Consider the following 25293-nt stretch of genomic DNA (forward strand, 5'->3'; position numbering starts at 1 on the left):
GAGCAATCTTGAGGCATGAACCACCTACAACGTGTACTCATGTAGGAGCACAGTTTGATGAGCTTTGACAAATAGATACACCCCATGCCAGAACGTGAATCACGACACAGGCTAATTCTGCCCCATCCACACCCACACAAACCTTGTCCCCGCAAAGTTCCCTGTGGCAGTTTGTAGGCAATTCCTGCCCTCCAGCCACGTCAGTCTGACAGAAGTCAGATCAGCTAGATTAGTTTTGACTCTTAGAACTTCTACAAAGAGGACCACACAGGAAGTATATGCACAAGGCTCCATTCAGCAGGAAGTCTGAGATGTATCGGCAGAGGATTCGTTTTCATCAGTGAGTAGTATTCTACTGTTTGCGTATACCTGCATTTCTCATCCACTCACCTGCTAAAGGAGATCTGGGCTCCTTCCCGTTGGAGGATATTATCAACACATTTGCTGTGTTATCAGTTAAGTCTGCACTTTGGATGTTGTGCCCGCTTGCGCTGCTGGGGCAAACATCACTTGCTCGTGATGTGGTACCCTTTGGGTTTTTTCACAGGTTGTTGACCATTTTTGCACCAGCATTCGTGAGGGTTGTTGTCTGTAACGTTCGTTACTTATAATGCCATCGAAAGGTTCCGGTACCCGTATTATCCTGGCCTCACACAATTAGTGGGATACATTCCATCTTCCTCTATTTCCTGAAAAACTGTGGAGGTCACATGTTATTTGACAGAATTCACCAATTACAGAATAGTTGAGTTACAGTCCTAAATAGCCTATCACAGCCCTGCATGTGATCTTGGTGAACGTTCCATATTCACCCTGTAGGCTTGGGGTGTGGTTTCCCGTAAAAGGCAGTTAGGGTCCAGTTGGTTCATAAGGTTGATTATGTCCTTTATGTCCTTACTGATGCTCTGTCTATACGTCATATCAACTTCTGCATAAAGAGTATTAAAATCTCCATAGATGATGAGAGGCTTGTCTAATTCTCATTTCTGCCAGGTTTTGGTATATGTATTTGGAAGCTCTATTACTGGGTGTGTGCCATACTTAGGACTAGAACATCTTCCTGATGAATTGATTCTTTAATCATAACGAAACACTTCTCTTTGTTTTTTGGACACTCCTTATCTCGAAGACTACTTTGTTAGACGTTAACAGAGCCACCTTTTTTGGTTACTGTTTATAAGATACATATTCTCTACTCTTTTAATCTCTACCCATCTGCATCTTTACATTTAAACAGTACTTCCCGTGGTAAGCAGACTTGGGTCTAATTCAGTCTGATAATTTGTTTCAAATGGAACGTTTAGTTCGTTTACATTTAATATAATTCTCGTGTCACGGGGTTTAGTTATACATTGCTAATTTGTTATTTGTTCCTCTTGGGTTTTCTCCCAGTTCATTGAACATACTCTTTTAGGGGTTAATTTTTTTCATTATTCTTTTTTATTTCCTCATTGGCTATAGGGATCATAATACACACTCTTAATTTATCAGTGCTTACTCTGAGTCAGTACCGCATCACTTCAAACCTTGTATCTGATACATCCTCCTTCCCATGCCTCCCTTCACCAGTGCCAGGATCTCACAGCAGAGCATCTCAATGTGCTTGGCCCCCACCCTTGGTGCTATTTTTGCTGTCTCTTACGTCCACATACATCAACCACCTCCACTTTACTGTGCTATCATTCTGTCCTCTGAACTAACTTCAAAGGAACTTCAGAGAAGGAAGCACAGACATCTTACACACGCGCACTCCTCCTGTGGTGCTCCTCACTCCCTGTATATGCGCGTCTCCCGCTGGCATCCTGTCCTTTCATCTGGAAGACCACCTCTTAGGATTTCCTGTAGTGCAGCCCCCCTGGTGGCATTGTCTTAGCTTAGATTTACTTTAAAAAGTCTGTAAATGCTGATGCGTAGGGGCACTTGTATCCCAATGTTTATAGCAGCACTTTCAACAATAGCCAAAGTATGGAAAGCGCCTAAATGTCCATCAGCTGATGAATGGGTAAAGAAACTGTGGTTTATATACACTATGGAATACTACGTGGCAATGAGAAAGAATGAAATCTGGCCTTTTGTAGCAACGTGGATGGAAACGGAGAGGGTTGTGCTAAGTGAAATAAGTCCTACAGAGAAGGACAGACTCCATATGTTTTCACTCCTATGTGGATCCTGAGAAACTTAACAGAAGACCATGGGGAAGGGGAAGGAAAAAAAAAAAGAGGTTAGAGAGGAAGGGAGGGAGCCAAAACATAAGAGACTCTTATTAAAAACTGAGAACAAATTGAGGGTAGGTGGGGGGTGGGAGGGAAGGGAGGGTGGGTGAGGGGCATTGAGGAGGGCACCTGTTGGGATGAGCACTGGGTGTTGTATGGAAACCAGTTTGACAATAAATTTCATATTTAAAAAAAGAGGCAATTTAAGAAGATGGGTTTCTTTGAGAAGTCCCAATTACCCCTACACTTAAAATCTGTGAAATGGACGTGACATTCACAGCCTCATGTGGTCACTGGGTGAAACCCCTAGGGGTTGCCAAGGGTATCTGAGCCACATCCGGAAAGCCAAGGGCAGGTGGGGTGCACCTGGAGGGGACAGTCCCCTCCCTCGGCCTCCTGACCTCCCCGTACCTCCCTGAAGACACAGACTTTGAAAATACTCCTTGCCTTAGTTAAATACTATGACCTTGTGTCATAAAATTAGTGCTTTTAGAAGTGAAATTGATTAGAACAAAATGTACGTAAGACTTTTACAAACACTTCTTTTCTTGCAGAAAACAAGACACATGTCACCTATATACCCCTAAATAACGAAAAAAAAAAAAACAACCCAGAAGCCTCACATCCTCCGAACACACTGTGTTTCCCCTACGAGGAAGACCCCACGGTGGGTACGAAGCCTGGATACCAGCGCGGAATTTTAAATCTGAACTCTTAACAGTTAGAACCTTGACACACTACTTTCTCAGCATCAGAGATTCAGCGAGGGGAGGCGAGCCGAGCGGCGGAAAAGCCAGACTGAACTGTCACCTCTGAGTTCCCGGCAGGGCTCTGGGGGAGGTTCTTAAAGGAAAGAATGTTTCCATAATCGCATAATTAACTCTGCTGTCAGCATGTAATTTAAGGTGAGTACGCGACGTGTCTGATGACGAACTATTTTGACTGCAGCGTCACAGGCCCTTCTCAACACTGTTCACGCCCGATGCTCTCGTCTTTCTTACTTTAAAAACCCGTAATCACGTTGGCACAGGGCGGGCTTGACACTCATCTCAGGGACAGGCTTGGTGACTCTGCTCTGTCTCTAGTGTCATGTTTCCTTCAGCTTTCGGGTGGCGACTTTGCTTCTAGAACTCTTCTCTTTGCGGGCTGGCCTCCGTAGTGTGCTACCTCCCAGGCCACCTGCGTGCACTCGCATGCACACGCGCACCCACATACACCCACACCCATGCACACGCCTCCCCACACATGCACCCCGGCATGCACACCCACGCTTGCACGCCTGCCTGTACACGCCCACACGCACGCACACATGCACCCACGTACACCCACATGCACGCACCCGCACACCCTCACATGCACGTCTGCACACACCCACGCCCACCCGTGCACACTGCACACGGGCTTGGAGGTTGGTTCGGGGCACAGTGACACCGTCAGCACCACCCCAGGGCACACGGCCGGGCAGCGGCTCAGCATGAGTGGGGGCGGGGTGGCCCGAGAAGCGACACCACGATGGCCGCCGGGCCAGGATGGACCCCTCCACATCCCCGCGGGCAGCCAGTGGGGGGGCGGCACGGCTCCCGGGGAGGGCACGTCCCAGCACTGACCCGAGGGCTCCGGGCCCTGACCACCCAGCACCCAGCTGCCCCTGCGGGAGACACCCCCCGACCAGCCGCCTCGCCTCCTGGGGCCGGAGCAGGTTCACCTGGAGCCTGCCTTTGGGCACCAAGTGTGGCCGCGCCCTCCGAATCACAAAACGAACAAGATGAACACGTATTTACTGTAACACATTTTAAAACAGCAGGAAAAGTATCTTTTGCTCTTTTCACACAGAAGAATCCAGAGCTGAAGCAGGCTGTGCGAAGGGACCTGGGCCCATGCAAGGTCCACTCCATCCAGAACCACCCATTTACTACATTACAGAAATTATGGGTCAGCGCCCCTGCGGGCATTTACGGGCATACCTGTCGGGTCAGCGCCCCTACGCGCGTTTAGGACCATATCTGTCGAGTCAGCGCCCCTATGGGTGTTTATGGCCACATCCATCTCTAAAAATCAAGTATTTCCTAATTTTTCATCTGCACGTCATTGAATGTCCTCGGAATGGCACAGAATGTTAACGTCTGTGGAGCGAAGGGAATGTGTTTTGTGCAGGATATTCTTCCTTTGGGGTCCTCTGTCCTGCGGTTTGCCCTGAGCTAGTCCAGAACTGCAGCCAGGATGGCGTGGACATGGTTGTCACGGCCAGAGAAGCTGTTGCCGAGGTGCCCGTGGTGAGGAGGAAATGCACCTGTTAGAGGCCCGATGGCCTCTGTCATTTACTCGTCCCCCACACCGACATTCTACTAGAAACTGTGGATCCTGCCTTTTCTACACAAGACACACCTTGCTGAGCCATTTTGTGCTTTTGACGTAAGAGCAAATGCAGTGCGTGAGATTGCAAAGCAGAAATACTGAACATAAATCAGTTAACGTAAGAGCGGTAATTCACCATTCCACATTTTTACTACAGAAGAATAGTTTTTAGCTATTGCTTATACAAAACTATAAAATTAAAATAGCCTAACGTTATTAAATGTACTTTTAGTAGAAATCTATCCCAGACACGAGATTTCACAGAAACATCAGGTGCGGGAGAGCCCCAGGAAGCACTGGCCGCAGGGTTAGGGTGAGATATGTCCACGCCCGGTCTGTGGGTCTCTCGTGCCTTCCCAGAGGCCACAAGGACCACCCACGGAGGCCTGGACCCTCTGCCACCTTCACCAGGGAGCAGCCGCTGGCGCCCTCGACCTGACGGCCACCTTGCCCCCTCAGCAGACCCCTCACGTCCTCACTCCAGTGACGCCAGAGGGTCCCGGACATCCACAAGATGTGCAGCAGGTGTGTCACAGGGTGGAGGGGACACGGGCTCCAGCTTCCCCGTGACAGGTGCCTACTCCTCCCATGGCCACCCGTGACCTCTCTGGTCTCTTACTCTCCTCTCTAGGTCCCTGGGCACCAAAGAATGGGGGGATGCAGACCACAGCCGTGGCTGTTTTGCGTACAGCCGCCCCAGGGCCAGCCCGTGAGATGTCACCAGATACAGGCCGGGGGCTCAGAGACGGTGTGCTGCAGGCAAAGCCAGGTTTTCGGCGGTCAGGTCGCACCATTTCCCGAACCCAAGCTCAGACCCACCCTGGCACCAATCACCACACACACCCAAGTCCCAGCTTGGGAGGAAGAACTCGTCAGTTAGAATTTCCTAGTAGACGCTTTCAGTGTCTGAATTTAAGTCAGTAAATTTGCCAACAAATCTGTCGTATTTACACACTCAACGAAAGTCTGGAAGAGATCCATGTGGCATAACGCTGCATGTTCTTATGTCCGTCCAAGGTCTCAGGTCCTGTGTCTGAACACAACTGCCTGCAAAGCCAGAACGTGGCGATGGACAAATCCAGACCAGAACGATGCTTTAATGCAGAACCAGGAGGCCCGGATCTCCAGCACCTATGCTTCTGAACGTCACCGTCCCCTCTCAGCCGGGCACCCGACGCTGGCTGCCTTTCGCCATCCTGGGCTCGTCCGGCCACCAGTTCTGCTCTCTGGCTCAGCCCAGCCTTTCAACTAAGTACTTGCATGCATTGTATAAACGTATACACTTGGCGTGTACAACACATTATGAACAAAGAGTAGCAAACCTTGTGTTACCGTAAGTATGGTGATCACATACACATGCGTATGTTACACAACTATACCCCCTTAATGAGAAACGCCATCTAACCCAAACACAGACCTGGCTCCAACCCTGCTACGTATTTTTGCTACTCGTTACTCGGATGTAACCCCCTTGACCCTCAGTTTCCTCCTCTATAAACAGAGTCAGCGATGGCAGCTTTGGGGGACCAGAAGGGCGACGTGGACACCACAGCACTGACCCGGAAACACAGGGGCCACGCTCAGTTAGTGCTGAATACAACGAAACGACGAGGCCTGTTTTCCCATAAAATCCGGGTTGACGCCCACTTCAGCCTCTGCTTACGGTGAATTTTCTCAGTAGCTGACTTTCTGTGGATGTGGAACTGCGGCCTCAGCCGAGCTCATCTCTGTAACATTCTGCATGCCAGTTTGGGGGGGGGTGCACCCTCATTAGTCCTTTCAAGTTTTTGTTTAACACCCAGAAGCTTGGAAAGGAGACTTCGCTCTTGCACAGCGCGATCAGTGTGTCGGTTAAGCAGCCTTGCTCGAATCCCCGCGAAGCACACGCACGGTGCGGTCAGGTTTCCACTGACGTCCCCTCAGAATGGTGAGTCTTCTCTCTGGGGTGAAAGAGAAGGGCCTTGGGCCCTGGGCAGCAGGGGCCTCTCGAAGCATTTTGTTTCCTAATTTTCTTTAAATGGACCCAGGGGCATCTGGGGGGCTCGGTCGGTTCAGCATTGGACTCTTGACTTTGGTTCTGGTCATGATCTCACGGTTCCTGGGATCGAGCCCCACGTCAGGTTCTCTGCTGACAACATGGAACCTCCTTGGGATTCTCTCTCCCTCTCTCTCTGCTGTTCCCCCACTCACGCGCACATGCTCTCTCTCTCAATCTCTCTCTCAAAATAGATAAACAAACTGTAAAAAATAACAAATAGACAAGAATTAAGACAGTTTCTTAACAGCGTCAGCTTTTACTGACTTCCTATTTTCATTTCCTCTGGGAACACGGTGTGTCAAGATGACCGGAGCCTGAGGCTGCACACACTGGGCCGGCCACCTGGGCCTGCCCCCCGCCCCCTGCCCCCCACCCCCTGCCCCCTGTCGCTCTGCCACGCCCCTGTACACTGAGCGAAACTGCAGCAAATGGAGCAAGGAACTCACTGCGGCTGGTTGGTGAGGCGGCCAAGTAGACGAGGCCACCGAGGCCTCTCCAGAACCAGCCGCACGCGAGCCTCAGGAAACTGTCTCAGCAAATACACACAGCCCCACACAAGCTGTTTCTGCAGCTTCCGCAGGGTGCATCCTGATGAAACAGGAGTTCTCCGTGTTGTCTACAAGGAGCGAGTCTTACAGGCTAACTAGACATCCAATATTAACTATTATTGACGGGAAAGTCTTCTAACGTCTTTGTCTGCAGCTAGATTTAGACATACGTCTCAGGAACGAACAGAATGGTCTTAGCGTTTCATATGAAAAATGTAAATAATTTTCTATTTGAATTTGATGTATTTTGAGTGGAAATGTTTAGTCTATTATTTTCAAATATTTTGTGTAGGCTATCTACAGTACTTATGGTGCATAAATTTTTTGATGTTACGGCAATACAATTATTAAAAGCAAATGAACTTTTGTGACAACAGATTATTGTCATGTTTTTCAAATCGAAATCACTATTATCACAATAAGATTAAAAATCTCTTAAGAAACGTGAATAACAGAGACAAAATAGGACATGACTGTTCTTAGACTCTTCACAGGCAGTTGTAAATCAGGCCCGTTCAGAAGCCGGTGGGGTTACCTAGAGATTTCATGTCTTGGTGATGACTCTGGTCCTTTGTGGTCTTTGCCAAGTTCCACTCATGGAGTCCCCTTAGGACCTCCTGCAGGGCCGGATTAGTGGTCACAAACTCCTTCAGTTTTGTTTGGGAAAGTCTTTATCTTTCCTTCTACTCTGAATGACGGCTTTGCTGAACAAAGGATTCTTGGCTGCATATTTTTCCTGTTCAGCACGTTGACTATTTTCTGCCAATCCCTTCCGGCCTGCCAAGGTTCAGTGGACAGGTCTGCTCCTACCCTTATGTGTCTACCCTTATAGGTTAAGGCATGTTTGTCCCTTGCTGATTTCAGAAGTGTCCCTTTATCTTTGAATTCTGTCAGTTTTACTATGATATGTCATGGTGTTGACCTGTTTTTATTGATTTTAAACAGAGTTCTCTGTGCCTCTTGGACTTGGATGCCTCTTTCTTTCCCGAGATTAAGGATCACTCTGAATATAAATGGACTAAATGCTCCAATCAAAAGACACAGGGTATCAGAATGGATAAAAAAAACCAAGATCCATCTATACACTGTCTACAAGAGACTCACTCTAGACCTGCAGATTGAAAGTGAGGGGATAGAGAACCATCTATCATGCTCCTGGAAGTCAAAAGAAAGCCGGAGTAGCCATACTTCTATCAGACACACTAGATGTAAAACAAAGACTGTAACAAGAGATGAAGAAGGGCATTATATCATAATTAAGGGGTCCATCCAAATGTGGAGGCACCCAAATAGAAATTAAGTTAATCACAAACATAAGCAAACTTTTAGATAATACTGTAATTGTAGGAGACTTTAATACCCCACTTACAACAATGGACAGATCATCTAGGCAGAAAATCAATAAGGAAACCACGGCTCTGAATAAGACATTGGACCAGATGGACCTAACATATATTCAGAACATTTCATCTTGAAGCAGCAGAATACACATTCTTCTCCAGTGCACATGAAGCATTCTCCACAATAGATCACATACTGGGTCACAAGACAGCCCACAACAAGTACAAACAGATCGAGATCATACCATGAATATTTTCAGACCACAACACTATGAAACTTGAAATTAACCACTAGAAAAAACGTGGAGAGCCCCCAAATACACGGAGGTTAAAGAACATCCTACTGAAGAATGAATGGGTTGGCCATGAAATTGAAGAAGAAATTTAAAAATACATGGAAGCAAATCAAAACGAAAACATGACAGTCAGTCCCTTTGGGATGCAGCAAAGGCAGTCCTAAGAGGAAAATACATTGCAATCCAGGCCCATCTCAAGAAACAAGAATGGTCCCAAACACACAACCTAACCTTACACCTAAAGGAGCAGCAAATAAAGCCAAAAGTCAGAAGAAGGGAAATAATAAAGATTAGAGCAGAAATAAATGATATAGAATTAAAAAAAATAGAACAGATCAACGAAACTGAGCGCTGGTTTTTTTTGCAAGAATAAACAAAACTGAGAAACCCCAAGCCAGACTTCTCAAAAAGCAAACAGATAAAATCACAAATGAAAGAGATCACAAATACAGTTAGAAGACGATGCTTTGAAAAAACTATATGCCAACAAACTGGACAATCCAGACGAAATGGACAAATTCCTGGACACCCACACACTACCAAAACTCAAATAGGAAGAAACAGAAAATCTGAAAAGATGCATAACCAGCAAAGAAATTGAACTGCTTATCAAAAATCTCCCAGCAAACAAGAGTCGTGGGCCAGAGGGCTTCCTAGGGGAATTCTACCAAACATCTAAACAAGAGTTAATACCTATTGTTCTCAAGGTATTCCAAAAAAGAGAAATGGAAGGAAAGCTTCCAAACTCATTGTATGAGGCCAGCATTACTTTGATTCCAAAACCAGACAAAGACCCCACTTAAAAAGGAGAACTGCAGGTCAATATCCCTGATAAACATGGATGCAAAAATTGTCAACAAGATACTAACAAATCAAATTCAACAGTACATCTAAAGAATTATTCACCATGGCCAAGTGGGATTCATTCCTGGGCTGCAGCGCTGGTTCAATATTTGCAAGTCAATCAACATGATACACTACATTAGAAGAAAGTATAAGAACCACATGACCCTGTCAACAGATGCAGAAAAAGCAGTCGACAAAACACAGCATCCTTTCCTAATAAAACTGTTAAGAAAGTAGGGATAGAAAGAGCATACATTAACATCATAAAAGCCATATACGAAATGCCCACAGCTCATATCATCCTCAATGGGGAAAAACCAAGAGTTTTCCCCCTAATATCAGGAATACAACAGGATGTCCATTCTCCCTACTGTTGTTCAACATAGTGATGGAAGTCCTAGCCTCAGCAATCAGACAACACAAAGAAGTAAAAGGCATCCAAAGTGGCAAAGAAGAAGTCACCCTTTCACTCTTCGCAGATGACATATACTCCACATGGAAAACCCAAAAGATTCCACCAAAAAACTGCTAGAGCTGATCCATGAATTCAGCAAGGCTGCAGGATATAAAATCAATGTACAGAAATTGGTTGTATTCCTATACACCAACAATGAAGCAACAGACAGAGATATCGAGGAATTGATCCCATTTACAATTGCACCCAAAACTGTAAAATACCTAGGAATAAACCTAACCAAAGAGGTAAAAGATCTGTATGCTGAAAACTATAGAAAACTTCAGAAAGAAATTGAAGAAGACATAAAGAAATGGAAAAAAACTCCATGCTCATGGATTCTAAGAACAAATATTGTTACAATGTCGATACTACCCAAAGCAATCTACATATTCAATCCAATCCCTATCAAAATAACACCAGCATTCTTCACAGAGCTAGAACAAATAATCCTAAAACTTGTATGGAACCAGAAAAGACCCCGAATAGCCAAAGCGATCTTGAAAAACAAAACCAAAGCAGGAGGCATCACAATCCCAGACCTCAAGCTATACTACAAAGCTGTCATCATCAAGACAGTATGGTACTGGCACCAGAACAGACACTCGGATCAATGGAACAGAATAGAGAACCCAGAAATGGACCCACAAACGTATGGCCAACTAATCTTTGACAAAGCAGGAAAGAATATACAGTGGAATAAAGACAGTCTCTTCAGCAAGTGGTGCTGGGAAAACTGGACAGCGACATGCAGAAGAATGAAGCTGGACCACTTTCTTACACCATCCACAAAAAGAATGGATGAAAGACCTCCATGTAAGACAGGAAGCCATCAAAATCAAGGAGAAAGCCGGCAAGAACCTCATTGGCAGAGAAACACAGGGAAACGGCTGTGTAAATTGGGGCTTTCACCGCTGTTATCACAATTCCCAGCAGACAGGTCTATGCGCACAAAGAAACCGCAGTCCTGAACATTCTCACCTCCGCAGGTAATCACTGTTGCACACGGCAGAGCTCATTCGCGTCTCTGTGTCCTTGTAAATGACTGTGTTCCTACGGCACTCACACTTCTGAAAATTAACATTGCGTAAGTATCTTCCAGCCATTAAAAGCTCTTGGTAAAATTCATTTTAAAACGCTGAAAACTCTCCTCACATGAATGCATCAGCATATACATAACTATCTCCCTGTTCTTGAGACGTTAGATCGAAATGGGTTTTTCTTAAGCACTTACTATGTGCACTATGAACACGGCTTGCCGTCAGTCCCGGGCTTGGGACTGCTGTGTGGATGGCGTGACGGTCCACGGAGGCGCTGCCCTTACCGCCAGACAGCACTCCAGAAACACCCCCGCAAGGCGCTCAGCCGGACTGGTCAGGATCGCCTCCGTGGAATCTGCCACCACACCACAGCCTTTGGTAAAACCCCGTTTCCAACGCCCTCTGCGGAGCCCCCAGATCAGACTCACTGAGCCCTCACTGGGACTGGTGTGTGTGAGCCTGAACACACAGCTTACCAGTCGTGGCTTCAGTGCCACGTCCTGGGGACACGGGCCCCGAGCCCTGAGCCCCGCTGTGGTTTATAACAGGCTTGCTGTCTGTGTGAAACTGTTTATCGACTCACACATCACACGACTGACGCCCTGCAGCCACCTGGGTCATCCCTTTCACCCCGTGGCTACCGTCAGCCACTCTCCCCGCCATGACCAGCGTCCCGCGCTCTGCGGTGCGTGTGGCTTCCACGAGCACAAGCACGGTACGGTCGGGGGGCCACAAAGCTGAGGCACCCATGAGAGCGGTCCACGTGCACGAACACCTGCCGCTGACCATCCCCAGCAGGACTTGCCTCGGGGACGCAGCGCGACAGTCACGGTCCCCCGCCCAACGTGGCCGGAGGGACGACGGAGGGGATGTGACAGCAAGACCGGCTGAGGTCGTCGCCAGGGATCCTCGCTGGCTCCGTGACGGGTGGACCTGGCAGTGTCCGGCGCCTCCACTCCTCTCTTCAGCCATGTCACCCAGTGCCCCCCAGCCTACCTCTGACAACCACCAATCTGTGCACTGTGTCTGCGAGGGTTTCCTTCCCTCGTTTTTATTTTCCAGGTTCCGCACGTAAGCGAAATCATACGGTATCTGTCTTTCTCTCTGTGCTTCCTCTCACTTAGCACGACGCCACCACGGTCCATCCGTGTTGTCACAAGTGGCAGGACTTCCTTCTTCCCAAGGCCGTGTAATATGCCACTGCAGACAGAGATGTAGGGCTTCCGTGTTTTCGCGAGCCGTGCACCCATCAACGACACCCAGGTTGGTTCCTATCTTGGCTGCTGTCAATAACGAGCAATGAACGAGGGAATGCAGGTGTCTCTTCGAGACCGTGGTTTCGTGTCCTTTGGAAGCATTCCCCGAAGTGGGATTGCTGGTCATCCGGCACTTCTATTTCTCACGTTTTGAGGAGCCTCCACGCTACCCTCCAGCGCGGCTGCACCAGTCAGCATTCCCACCGACCGTGCTTGAGGGTTCCCTTTTCTCCGCGTCCTCGCCAACACCTGCTGTTTCTTATGTTGTTGACTTTAGCCGTTCGGACAGCTGTGAGGCGACATCATGGTCTTGATTTGATTTTCTTTTTTTTAATTTTTAAAAATCTTTATTATTTATTTTTGAGAGAGAGAGAGAGAGAGAGGGAGAGAGAAAGAAAGAGAGAATGAGCCAGGGAGGGTACAGACAGAGGGAGACACAGAATCCGAAGCAGGCTCCAAGCTCCGAGCTGTCGGCACGGAGCCCGACGCGGGGCCCGAACCCACGAACCGCAAGATCATGACCTGAGCCGAAGTCGGACGCTCAGCTCACTGAGCCACCCAGGCGCCCCACTGATTTGCACTTTCTTGAGGATGTCTGACGCTGACCATCTTCTCGTGTGTGCTAGTCACCTGTATGTCTTCTGCAGAAAAATATCTATTCAGTTCGTCTGCCCAATTTTTTTAAGTTTACTTACTTATTTTGAGAGTGAATGAATCCCTAGCAGGCTCCACACTGTCAGTGCAGAGCCCGATGTGGGGCTCAAACTCACGAACCGTGAGATTGTCACCTGACCTGAGATCAAGAGTTGACGCTTAACCGACTGAGCCCGCCAGGCGTCCCGAGTCCCCTCCACCCAAATCTTCACTGAAGTGTAAGGTTTCTTCTCTTGAGCTGTAGGTGTTCCTTATAAATTCTGAATAATAGCCCCTTACAAGTCAAGTATCTTCTCCATTTTTGATGCCTTCATTTGCTGTGCAGAAGCTTTCCGTGTGATACAGCCCGCTTGTTTATTTCTGCTTTTGTTGCCTTTGCGTTCGGGGTCAATTTTTAAAAATCAGCACTAAGACCAGAATCAAGGCACTTACACCCTATGATTTCTTCCAGGAGGTTTACGGTTAAGGGTCTTACGTTCAGTCTTTCATCTACTTTGACTTAATTCTTTTGTGTAAGAAATCGGTGCACTTTCATTTCATCCTTCTGCATGATGCTGTCCAGCTTTCCCAACACCATTTGCTGAAGAGACTGTCTTTTCCCCGCTGTATATTCTCGGCTCTTCTGTAATAAAGTAATTGACCATATAATTGTGGATTTATTGCTGGGTTTTCTCTTCTGTACCATCGGTCTATGTGTCTGTTTTTATACCAGGGCCATACTGTTTTGATGATCACAGCTTTGTAAAAAAAACTTAAGTCAGGGAACACGATGCCTCCAGCTTTGTTCTTTTTCAAGATTTATCTGGTGTTTCTTAGTCTTCCTTGGCCTCATACAAATTTTAGGATCGTTTGTTCTACTTCTGTGAAAAACTGCTATTGAATTTTGATAGGGACTGCATTGAATCTGTACGTTGCTTTGGATAGTGTGGGCATTTTATTTAAAAGACTTTTTTAGGGGTGCCTGGGTGGCTCAGTCGGTTAAGTGTTCGACTTCGGCTCAGGTCATGATCTCACAGTCCGTGAGTTCAAGCCCCGTGTCGGGCTCTGTGCTGACAGCTCAGAGCCTGGAGCCTGTTTCCGATTCTGTGTCTCCCTCTCTCTCTGCCGCTCCCCTATTCATGCTCTGTCTCTGTCTCAAAAATAAACATTAAAAAAAATTAAAAAAAAATAAAAGACTTTTTTAATAAATGTGTTATTTATTTTTGAGAGAGAGACAGCACGAGTAGGGAAGGGGAGAGAGAGAGGGACAGAGGATCCAAAGCGGCTCCAGCTCTGTGCTGACAGCAGAGAGCCCAGTGTGGGGCTCGAACCCACGAACCGTGCGATCATGACCGGAGCTAAAGCCAAGAGTCAGATGCTTAACCGACTGAGCCCCCCAGGCACCCCTGATTCCAGTCCTCTTAGAGACTGAAATAATCGATGGCTCCTAAACTGTAAATTCAGTCTAATTAAACGTATTTTATTACTACTCTATTTGCATTCATATTTACCTTCTTACTTTGGCTCCTTCACTGTCTTCTTTTCCTTTTTTCTTGGTGCATTTTTAATTATCTTTTGCAATTGGCTTTATTTCTCTTTTGGTCTTTAATTTTACTGGTGTTTTACTAACTTATGAAGTATTGTAACAGGAGAGGGACCTCAGCACGCTCAATGTCCAGTCCTACCTGAGCTCCGACTAACCTACGACAGCAGACAGTGACGTCGGCGGTGTTACCACCTCAAGACAAACAACATTTGTCTATACTCACCCGAGAGCCCAAGAACACCCAGGGAGCACGCCGGCTCTCGCTCGGGACAAAGGAGACCTTTCTGGACACGAAACCCTCTCGGAGCAGCCCACTCCGAGGACAAGCATCAACACTAACCGGGTAAGGAGGGGCCAGCAGGTCTGCAGACGAGTGGGAGGTCCAGGGGGACAGGAGGAGGAATGAATTCTGCAATTTTCAGCCTAATAGATGCTGTCAGTGTGAATGAGACCTTCTCTGCTGTTATAAATATTCGGTAAGGATTTCTGGCAGAGAAGCAGCAAAAAGATGAAGTCAGTTCTAAACTATGTGGGGCAGCCCCAGCTTCTGGACGAGAGCATGTGGGAGCTAGAAGGAAAAGCCGGGAGCCGACCCCGTCTCACGGGGGAAGAGAGGTCACGTCGGGAAGGAGTAGTTACCAATTCAGTTCGGAATAAACACACAGAAAGGCTGCGACCTAGACAAGGTAGCACGGGCGTCCCTCCAGCAGTGTGGACCGGAGGACGTGCAGCCTCCCCGCCTCCACAAGGAGAGGCGCGGACGCACCGGGTCGGAGGCACGAGCCGTGAGAGCCGGGGACCAGCCCGCGGGTCCCCCCTCCCCGTTACAAGGCTGCTCTGAGCAAACTCCACTTCCTGCTCGGTCAGGTTGGGTTCGGTCCCGGAGGACGGAAGCCATCCAACCATTCCGAGAGCGTCGCCACCGGAAACGGTCCACATCCCGCGAGTCTGAGGATGTTTCCGACCCGCTTCTGTCGATAAAGCAAAGTGCAGGGCAGAGTCTACTTTACCCTCCGATCCACAGGTCCTGTCAGTTCCAGCACCATCGAGAGGCTGTACTGGACACAGTCCCCTGTCGAGCGCAGAGAACGATCTCAGTGCCAAACAGGCTTCAGGAGAGGGAGCCCAGCCGCTAAGGGCGTGGAACCAGCTGGCCGCTGGATTATTGACGCGATTATTATTGTTTCCATCTGGAATACCAAGCAGGTGGCCTTTAAAATTTTTTACAGGATTTTGAGTCTTAATATCTTTAAAAAAATTTTTTTAACGTTTTTTTATTTATTTTTGAGACAGGGAGAGACAGAGCATGAACAGGGGAGGGTCAGAGAAAGGGAGACACAGAATCTGAAACAGGCTCCAGGCTCTGAGCAGTCAGCACAGAGCCCGATGCGGGGCTCGAACCCACGGACCGCGAGATCATGACCTGAGCCGAAGTTGGCCGCTCAACCGACTGAGCCACCCAGGCGCCCCGAGTCTTAATATCTTTTAAAAAATAACATATTAAAACTCTTTTTTGACTCTCTGGGATTCAGATTCTGTGAAATGCGTTGTTCTTGAAGGTGACCTAACCAAATGATTACAGAGCATTCCTACGCTCTGCCTTTCTCTTTCTCCCCTTCGTGATGAGGGTGACGACGAAGGCTGAGGGTACACGTTCACAGGAGCGGGCTGGTCGCCGGCCCCACGCCGAGCCTGAGAGCACGGAGGCCCGAGGCTGTGGGAGGATGGGAGGAGGTGTTGGAGGACCTCGGGTGGGGCCTCCCCCCCTCCCCCCCCCCAGCGCGCACCACATCTCCGGCAGACTGGGTCACCTTTCCTGAGGGGACTGCTGGGGGTGAGTCCTGCTCTGTGCACACCCTCTCATTCAAGAAGAATCGCATTAACGTGATCCTGGATGATGTTTTCTTAAAAAAAAAAAACAACACTCAGCAGACGATTCAACTAAGATACTGTACAAAGCTGAGACAAATAACGAAATAAAAATCTTAAGAGATCTCCTAGAGGACAGTCTGATGAGAAGCCCAAGGGAAGGCAAGAAGTGACAAGAAGTAAGGCCTGTAAGGGACAGGAGGTGACTCTGGGGCACAAACGCAATCTGAGCTCGGGGTGGGGGCCGGAGGGGCGGGGAGGTGCCGTGTGTGTAGATGAAGGCTGGTGTCAAAGACCATGGAGAGGGCTGTATCAGTGACCACACCGGAGGCTGCCCAGGAACACAGCCGGACCCGCAGCCACGTGGAGAGAAAACTTCCCCGTGTCCGCAGTGGAGACCAGAGACGCTGGAAGTACATTCAAGTGTAGACAAAATAACCCGTTTTAAAATAACCTGAAATAGGGGCGCCTGGGTGGCGCAGTCGGTTAAGCGTCCGACTTCAGCCAGGTCACGATCTCGCGGTCCGTGAGTTCGAGCCCCGCGTCGGGCTCTGGGCGGATGGCTCGGAGCCTGGAGCCTGTTTCAGATTCTGTGTCTCCCTCTCTCTCTGCCCCTCCCCCGTTCATGCTCTGTCTCTCTCTGTCCCAAAAATAAATAAAAACGTTGAAAAAAAAATTTAAAATAACCTGAAATAGATTTTGGTACCAACAGGCCTTAAGTTCTAGTGAGAGTCCTTGAGCAGAGAGGAGATCCATCCCGCAAGGAGGCCGGATGCAGAAGTCGTGGGGAGAAAAAGAGGCTGTAAACATTACGGAATGCAGGAGCCCCAAAAGTTGTGACTTTTCGTGCATTTAAAAGCGGCTTCTAAACACAAAGCCACAGCAGGTGGTAAATCAGGAAACAACTCGGGCTCAGGGGTCACAAGGTCCTAGCACCTTCCAGCAGGACCTAAACATGCTGTCTTTCTATCGTGTAAGCAAAGTATGCATTTGGCAAAATTTCAAGGGCCACCTCCAAATAAATGTAAACAGAGTACACACATTTGAGACATGCATTGGAGAATTTTAGAAGGAAGACACGTGAAAAATTTAATCAGAATAATTTAAATATCAAGAAGAAAAGGGGCACAGTAAAGGGGGGGGGGACCAATAAAAATTCAAAGTCCGTGATCAAAACCAAACTCGAGCACACATCGGTCATCGCCACACACTCCAACGGGGGCGCAGCCTGTCAGGCTCGGTGGTAAGAAAGAAGGAAGCACAAAAATGCAAACGAAATCAAAGGGACAAGGTAACAAAAATGAGTAGGAACCAGCAGCATGTGGATCTGGGAGCCAAAGTCGTTCTTTGCTAAGACAGTAAAATGAAGAATCCTCTGCTGAGTCGATCAAAAAAGAAAAAAATTAACCCTATTGACAAATATTGAAGATCTGAGATCCTTTCACCAGCAGGAAACACGACTTCCCCTGTAGTCACACACTTTGACACACTTTCAAAAAAAACCCCAAAACTTCTGCAGAATCTGATCAGAGACTTTTAAAATTCTCACGAAAAAACAAAGGGAAAGAGAAGACGGAAAAAATAAAGTGAACCAGGAGGTGAGGAGACCTGGGCCCGCGGTGGCAAACGTGTGCCGTAAGTCCACAGCGGTAAGTGTGATTACGGCCTTGACACCGTCGGAGAGCACACGTAAACCACGGCAGGACACGCGGTCGAGGGCCCAGGTGGCACACAATCCCCGAGGAACCCGTCACGACACGTACTTGCCCAGGACAATAAATCTGATCCCTACTTTTCACATGTTTTACAGAAATAAGTGTCACATGCCTGAGAGACCTAACACAGAGAGCAAACGAACACTTAGAAGGAAACACAAACATGGGGTAAGGAAGGTTCTCCTGAACCAGATGCTAAATCCACACAGGAAAGCACGGACGAGGGGCGCTTGGGTCGCTCAGTCGGTTAAGCACCTGACTTCGGCCAGGTCATGATCTCACGGTTCGTGGGTTCCAGCCCCGCGTCGGGCTCTGTGCTGACAGTGTGGAGCCTGCTTGGGATCCTCTCTCTCCCTCTCTCTCTGCCCCTCACCCACTCTCTCTCTCTCTCACAATAAATAAACGTTTTTTTAACGTTAAAATGAAAAACGGTATTTCAAGAACGTTACTGTCTGAATCTGGACTTTTCCCTCAGGCTGTCCCTGCACGTCCCGCAGCTGGTCCTTTTATGAGCGAGAGAGGGTCTGATTTCCAGTAACAGGTTTTCAGACTGCTTACGGGATTCCGATCCCTGTCCGCTAACGCCGGTGGAGAGGAGCCCACACGCTGGAAGGGGGCCGAGGCAGGCCCGCTGCACAGGGTCTGGGTCTCTGCGGGAGGGGTTTCGGGGGCCAGATGCCCCCCCTGCTCTGGCTCAGCTGGGGTTTTCGGGGGGGCAGGCATCTGGGCGGGAGGAAAATGTCCCGCTGGCACACGGCACACGGGAGCCCGGCAGAGGTGGTGGGAGCAGAGCTGAATCCCACCTCGGAGCCAACTGCACCTGCCCGCTCGCTGGGCCGTGGGGGCCACGGCCACCACGGCCACCACGTCCTACATCGTGGCGCCGAGCCATCCCTTGTGGGACCAGACGCCAACCAACGGTGTCCTCCATCGTGTCCCACGTCCTCCTAGCTGAACCTGCCACCTCGAGCGGCGTTTTAATTCTGGGGCGCGTGTGGGGACATACATCCCCGCTCGGTTAAAGTACGAGAAGCCGTGCTTACTGTGCTGCTGGGGTTGCTGTTCAGATGCAGTCCACTGTCAAACAGAGGGGACGAGGCCCCGCTGCTGTGGTCGCCGGCTGGCCCTGGGGACCCTGCAGGCAAGCAGAGACGGTCACTCAGACGTGGCGTGGGCAGCGGTCCCCACGTAGAGAGCCTCCCTTCTCCCGAGGCACCGGGAAGTCCCCCAGGACACCGGCCATCACGCAGAGCCACCACGTCTGCCCTCTGTCCCCTGCTGTCCTGGGGCCACCTCACACCCGTCTGGCCTCAACCAGAAATGGGGCAGAAGGCAGAAAGCAGGGCAGATGGCCCACCTCACGGGAAAAGGTGCCACCGGGGTCCAGAATCCGCACCCACACGGCACCGGGGGACTGTCATCCCTGGTCCCTGGGGACGTCCCACACCTGCACTTTCTACCACCAGGATCACATCAGAACCTTCTACACGCTATTCCTGACTTTCTGTTCTAAATTTCCAAGCTGCTTATTTGTTTGACATTTTCTGATTTCCTTGGCATTGCCAACTGCATTAGTGGACAACAGAGAGATAAATCAGATAAGTTTGTGGACAGTGGGTCTGAAAACAAAAAGCCCGTGTCTGGGTAGGAAGCAGAGGTCTGGGGCCAGGAGCCATTCTGAGCTACAGTTTCCTCTTCCGAAAGCAGAGATGGGGCTGAGTGACCTCCACCCCTGCCCTTCTGAAAGGAGGTGCCCTGGGCACCCCAGCAGCCGATTGTTGGGCAGTAAATCGCATTAGGGAGAGACACCAAACTGCAAGGTAAAGTTGAAGCTGACCTACAGATCGGTTTTGCTTGAGAAAAACCAAGACATCACATTAAATCTCAGAATTCATAAGGGCGCCTGGGTGGCTCAGTCGGTTAAGCGTCCGACTTCAGCTCAGGTCACGATCTCGCGGTTTGTGAGTTCGGGCCCCGCGTCGGGCTCTGTGCTGACGGCTCGGAGCCTGGAGTCTGCTTCGGATTCTGTGTCTCCCTCTCTCTCTCTGCCCCTCCCCTGGTCACGCTCTGTCTCTCTCTCAAAAAATAAATAAACATTAAAGAAAAATTAAAAAAAAAATAAAACAAAACAGATTTCTGACTTTCCTGGAAAAGAGAAACATCTGAGGCTCCCGACAATAAATCGCTGTCCCCTAGCCTCCTCGCCACGCGGGGCCCAAACCCACCAGCCACCGGCATCAGGGCCCCCGCCCTGCGGGTCAGTCGCGTGAGGTGGCCACGCAGGAACAGAGATGAGCCTGTGTTGGTCACCTCGTCATCAACATCCTTATGATTTCTCGGGAACCGAACCAAGTGCCTCGTAAATGTGGTTTCACTCGCTGCTTCAAAACACGTGCCTCTGCTGGGCGTGTTTACTACGAGCATCATTTCACAGAGGAAGAAACTGGAGGGATTCTGTCCGTCACCCACTGACCGCAGTCCTCTCAGGACCGAGGGCTCACACCCGGAGCACCTGGTTCCGGTAAAGGGGAACACGCCCCACCTCCAGGCCTCCGGGGCCACACGACCAGAGCTTGTGATCAGCTCCACAAAATTCATGCCAACGGTGAATTTTCAAGGGGAAGGAGAAAGCTTTCCTGCTGTTTCCGATGTCTGAGAATAGCTTCACAGAGAAAGCTAGATTCACCAACAACCGGATCCCAAATATTTTTGGCCACAATACGAGCATGAGCAGCTCCCGTGTGACTCACAGGTTCAGTCTGTTAATTTTTGTGGTGGAGCCACACGGAGAAGGACACCTGCCCACGTAAGTCCACCGGCCACGAGAACCAGGCATCTAGGCTTTACCCTGAGGATTCCCCTACGGACCCCTGAGCCGATCCAGGGTCCTGGCGTGTGACCGTCTGGGTGCTGAGGACGGCACGGCCGATCTGTCACAGACACCGGCCGCCAGCCATCACCACGTGATGTGGCGTGCCCCCTCCCCCACCCGCTGCAGGAAAGGAGCCGGAACCCCCAAACAGTGGAGACGCCTGGTGCTCGGTCGACTTCCTAAGATTAAACTGAAGGTCAGGTGACGTCACGTACACAGTCATTCCGAAGTCACCAGCCCTCTCACTGCGGACGGGCTCGCGGGGCTCTGCAGCCGACTATCGCCACCCCTGCCTGCCGCTGCGGGACTCCTGGGCCACCAGCCACCACGCCCCCACCCCCCTGCACCCTTCCCCCATCTCTACAGAACCTACGAGGACCTGGATTCCCCACTGAACACCACGTTCCCGCGTGCCGTGCGCAGCCCCAAGGACTCGGGAAATGCGCGCTGTTCTGGGCCCCGAAGACGGCGCTCCAGCGCACCCCTCCTTCCCTGGACCAGCCCCCGCGAACCCGCTGCCCTGGGGCCGTCTCCGCCTGGGTGCTCCGCTAGGCCACGGTGACACAACGCCGCCCTTGCTCCCTGCACCTCCGAGCTCCCCGCGCCCCAGGACAGCGCTGCGGCCAGAGGACACGCGACTGCCGGTCCCAGAGGGCGAAATAAAGGACGCGGAGCGAACGGGAACGTGAGTACGTCACCCTGCCAGTCATCCTACTGACTTCGGATACACGGGTATGTTTTCGTCTACAGCATCCCAGAAGGGAAATCCGAACTGCTGTGATACAGTTTTGGTTACCACCAGTAAAACCCATTATTTACAGGACGATCAGTTGTTGTCAATAATTGCTAATGATAAAAATAAACTTGGTGTCACAATTCAACATTAGAAAATATACAACAGGAGCACCTGGGGGCTCAGTCGGTGGGGCATCTGAGCTCGGCTCAGGTCACGATCTCACCATTCGTGGGCTCAAGCCCCGCGTCAGGCTCTGTGCCGACAGCTCGGAGCCTGGAGCCTGCTTGGGATTCTGTGTCTCCCTCCCTCTCTGCCCCTCCCCCTGCTCGTGCTCTGTCTCTCTCAAAAATAAATATAAAGAAAATTTTAAAAAAGAAAATATACAACAAAAAGCTTACAAGAAATATTTATAGAAACCTCTAGCCTACAAAACGAGCTCTCACCTAGGAAATAACACTGGCCTCCCTCATGCAGGGTGGGTGGGGTTTTTTTTTGTTTTTTTGTTTTTTTGTTTTAATTCTTTTTTTAACGTTTATTTATTTTTTGAGACAGAGAGAGACAGAGCATGAACAGGGGAGGAGCAGAGAGAGAGGGAGACACAGAATCTGAAACAGGCTCCAGGCTCTGAGCTGTCAGCACAGAGCCCGACGCGGGGCTCGAACTCACGAACCGTGAGATCATGACCTGAGCCGAAGTTGGACGCTTAACCGACCAAGCCACCCAGGCGCCCCTAGGGTGGGTGGGGTTTAATGAGGGGGTGGCTGCCGAGAAGGTCCCCCGGGGTCATGCACAGAGAGACCGAAGGACACAGCAATCCCATGCAGCTAACACCCCAGAGAAGGAACACACGTCCACACAGAACCCATGTATGAAGGCTCATGTCCGTATTACTCACAGCGGCTCCAAGGTGGGAAACAAACCACCCGCCGCTCCCCCCCGTCCGCTGATGAAGCAGGGATCACAATGTGGGACCTCACAGAACAGAACAGGGGGGCTGACACCTGCTACAGCCTCTGCCAGCCTGGAAAACAGGAGCTCAAGTGAGGGACGCAGACGCAGAGGCCACACCGTGTGCGGATTCACCTTCACAGGGAGTGTGGAGCAGGAGAGCCCAGACACAGGAGGGGGGCCCGTGGGGCCGGGCCAGGGGCTGTGGCCTCTCTGCGGTGATGGGAGGGCTCTGGGACTGGACACTGAGGGCTGCGCGGCACGCGGAAAACACTACAAACCACTCAAGTGAACGAGCACTTGAAATGGTGGATCTTGGGGGCACGTGGGGGGCTCAGTCCATTGAGCATCTGACTTCAGCTCAGGACATGATCTCTTGGTTCCTGAGTTCAAGCCCCACATCGGGCTCAGGGCTACAGCACAGAACCCTCTCCAGATCCTCTGTCCCTCTGTCTCTGCCCCTCTCCTGCTTGCATTCTCTCGAAAATAAAACGTTAAAAAAATAAACAGTGGAAGTTGTGTTATGTGACTTATATCTTAAAAAAACACTAAGAGTCTGAATTTATGCAAAAAAAAAAAAAAAAAAAAAAAGAGAGAGAGAGAGAGACTGCTGACTCCTGTCACCGGCCGTTCATCTTCTCTCCAGCGTGGCGGTCAGGTGTCGAAAGCGGGCGCTGTCCTCACGGGCCTGGTGTCCTTGCACCGCCAGTCGCTGCTGTAGTGCACGGCGGGCTTCCACCGATGACCCGGTGCAGGGGTGAGGGTGGCGCAGGCAAGAGCGAGTTGCCGTCCTGCTGCGGCCTCACCAGAGGAGCCTGCCTGAATTTACGGAGGGATTATGGCGTTTTGGAATAGTAAGGTTTTCACTTTTGAAGATTACACAAAACCAAATAAAGAACAGACGTTTACGGACTCAAGAGAGGGTTCGACACCTCTGCCACGTGGGAAGGCTGGCAGGCAGATCGCATGGGGCTTGTTGCCAGAACACGGCTGGCTGGCCCCCCACACTGGGCCGCAAGCACCCTTACGAGGGTGCCGACGTGCGTGCTGAGCCCACCACGAGGGCCGGCGGGACTCAGCCAGGCTGTGCCAGGACATCGGCAGCAAAGCCGGGCAAGTGACGAGGCTGCTGGCTACGCGCAGCTCTGTCGCATCTCTCAACAAAACGTCTCCAGCGCCCCGGCTGATGGTCAGAGCTCCCCGTCGGTGCCTCGGCCAGGGGGACGTGGCCACCCCAGGCCTGTGGTGGCTCTGGGGACAGGCTCCCTGTTGACTCCCCTGGGCACTCCCCCCCCCACCCCGGCTTCAAGATGCTGCCGGGGTTGCCTGGATTCTGCTGCTTCCGTAGCGTTATCGAAAGCGGTCTGGAGACCCCGGCCGCCCCCTCTGCCGGGAGGTCACCTCACCTGGAAGAAGGCAGACGCAGCCCTAACACGAACGTCCTCGGTGTCCACGCGCCAGATCCTGCCCGCCACCCCGTTCCTCCTGCTGCAACGTTACAGGATCAGCTCTCTACCCGCACGGGGAGACGCCTACAGGACAGATACGCGGGCCGACCGACAGGGTGGACACACGGCCCGCCTGGTGGCACAGTGCTGTCAATCGACCACCTTCCACGAACACGATGCCACATACGTGACACCCAAGTGCACGTCCAACACTTGCTAGCCTTTACGTTCTGCTGGAAAGAACCCCCGTGAAACCCTGGTACCATGTGCTCACAGTCTGAAACGGAAGCCCAGAGCGGCCAGAAGCGACTAAGCTCTTTGCACGAGAGCCGCTCACTCTGTGTGCGGTTCAGAAGAAACACGACGGACCCTTCTCCAGCCCCCCTGCTGTGGGGGGACACGAAGTCCACAGGCCACCCCAGCCTCTCCATTTCCACCTGCCACCCTAAATCCCCTATCTCACCCGAACCTCACGTCTGTTATGAACTGAACGTTTGTGTCCTCCAGATTCCTCTACTGGATTTGGAATTCGACTGAGCCCCTGACAGGAAGTTGTTGGGGCACCTGAGGCAGGTGATGGGTGACCTTCCAAAAGGCCCCAGGGTCTCCCTGGCTCCCGCCACACGCAAGGACACAGAGAGGAGAGGCGTCTATGAACCAGGTCCTCCCAAGACGTCCCGCCTCCAGAAGCGTCTGCTGTCCCGGCCGCCACTGCGCTTTGCTACTGTGACCGAGTGGACCAGCCCCCCCCCCCCCCCCACAGCCTGTCTTCTCCTCCAAACTGCTGGAGGTGCCCACGGATGCACCCCCTGAGCCCAAAGACCCAGAGCAGCTGGCCGCGGGCAGGAGGTAGTGGCGTTCCCTCTTCGGGCCAGAGGCGCCTGCCTCCCCCACGGACAGCGCCCCCTGGGACCGGCGTCCCCCTCCCTCCCCGCAACGGACAGTCTGTCCCGGGAGTAGCGCCCCGCTGGCTCCTGGGACCTGCACACGGGCTGCCCCGAGCCGCTCCCCTCACAGGTGCACGTGCACGTCTGCCCAGACCCCACGGGACACGACGCAGTGCTGTGCGTGGTGCTTACTTTTCCAAAGACTGGTCTGATGGTCACCATTCCCACTTCCTGCTGCTCGGGGCGCGCTCCC

At 50.9% G+C, this 25293-nt stretch overlaps 1 protein-coding gene across 1 annotated transcript in view; it reads right to left on the minus strand.

The window, feature by feature from the left end:
* SNTG2 (syntrophin gamma 2) overlaps positions 1 to 25293 on the minus strand; it is a 131261-nt gene that overhangs the window by 71888 nt on the left and 34080 nt on the right. Inside the window, 1 exon segment of the mRNA XM_047098334.1 lies at positions 19193 to 19284. Within this exon segment, the coding sequence (XP_046954290.1) occupies positions 19193 to 19284 (92 nt within the window).

This window comes from Lynx rufus, unplaced genomic scaffold (genome assembly GCF_022079265.1).
Source record: "Lynx rufus isolate CCGP_SWC_20201006 ecotype Redwood Valley unplaced genomic scaffold, mLynRuf1.p SCAF_47, whole genome shotgun sequence".
In the NCBI taxonomy this organism is placed as follows: Eukaryota; Metazoa; Chordata; class Mammalia; order Carnivora; family Felidae; genus Lynx; species Lynx rufus.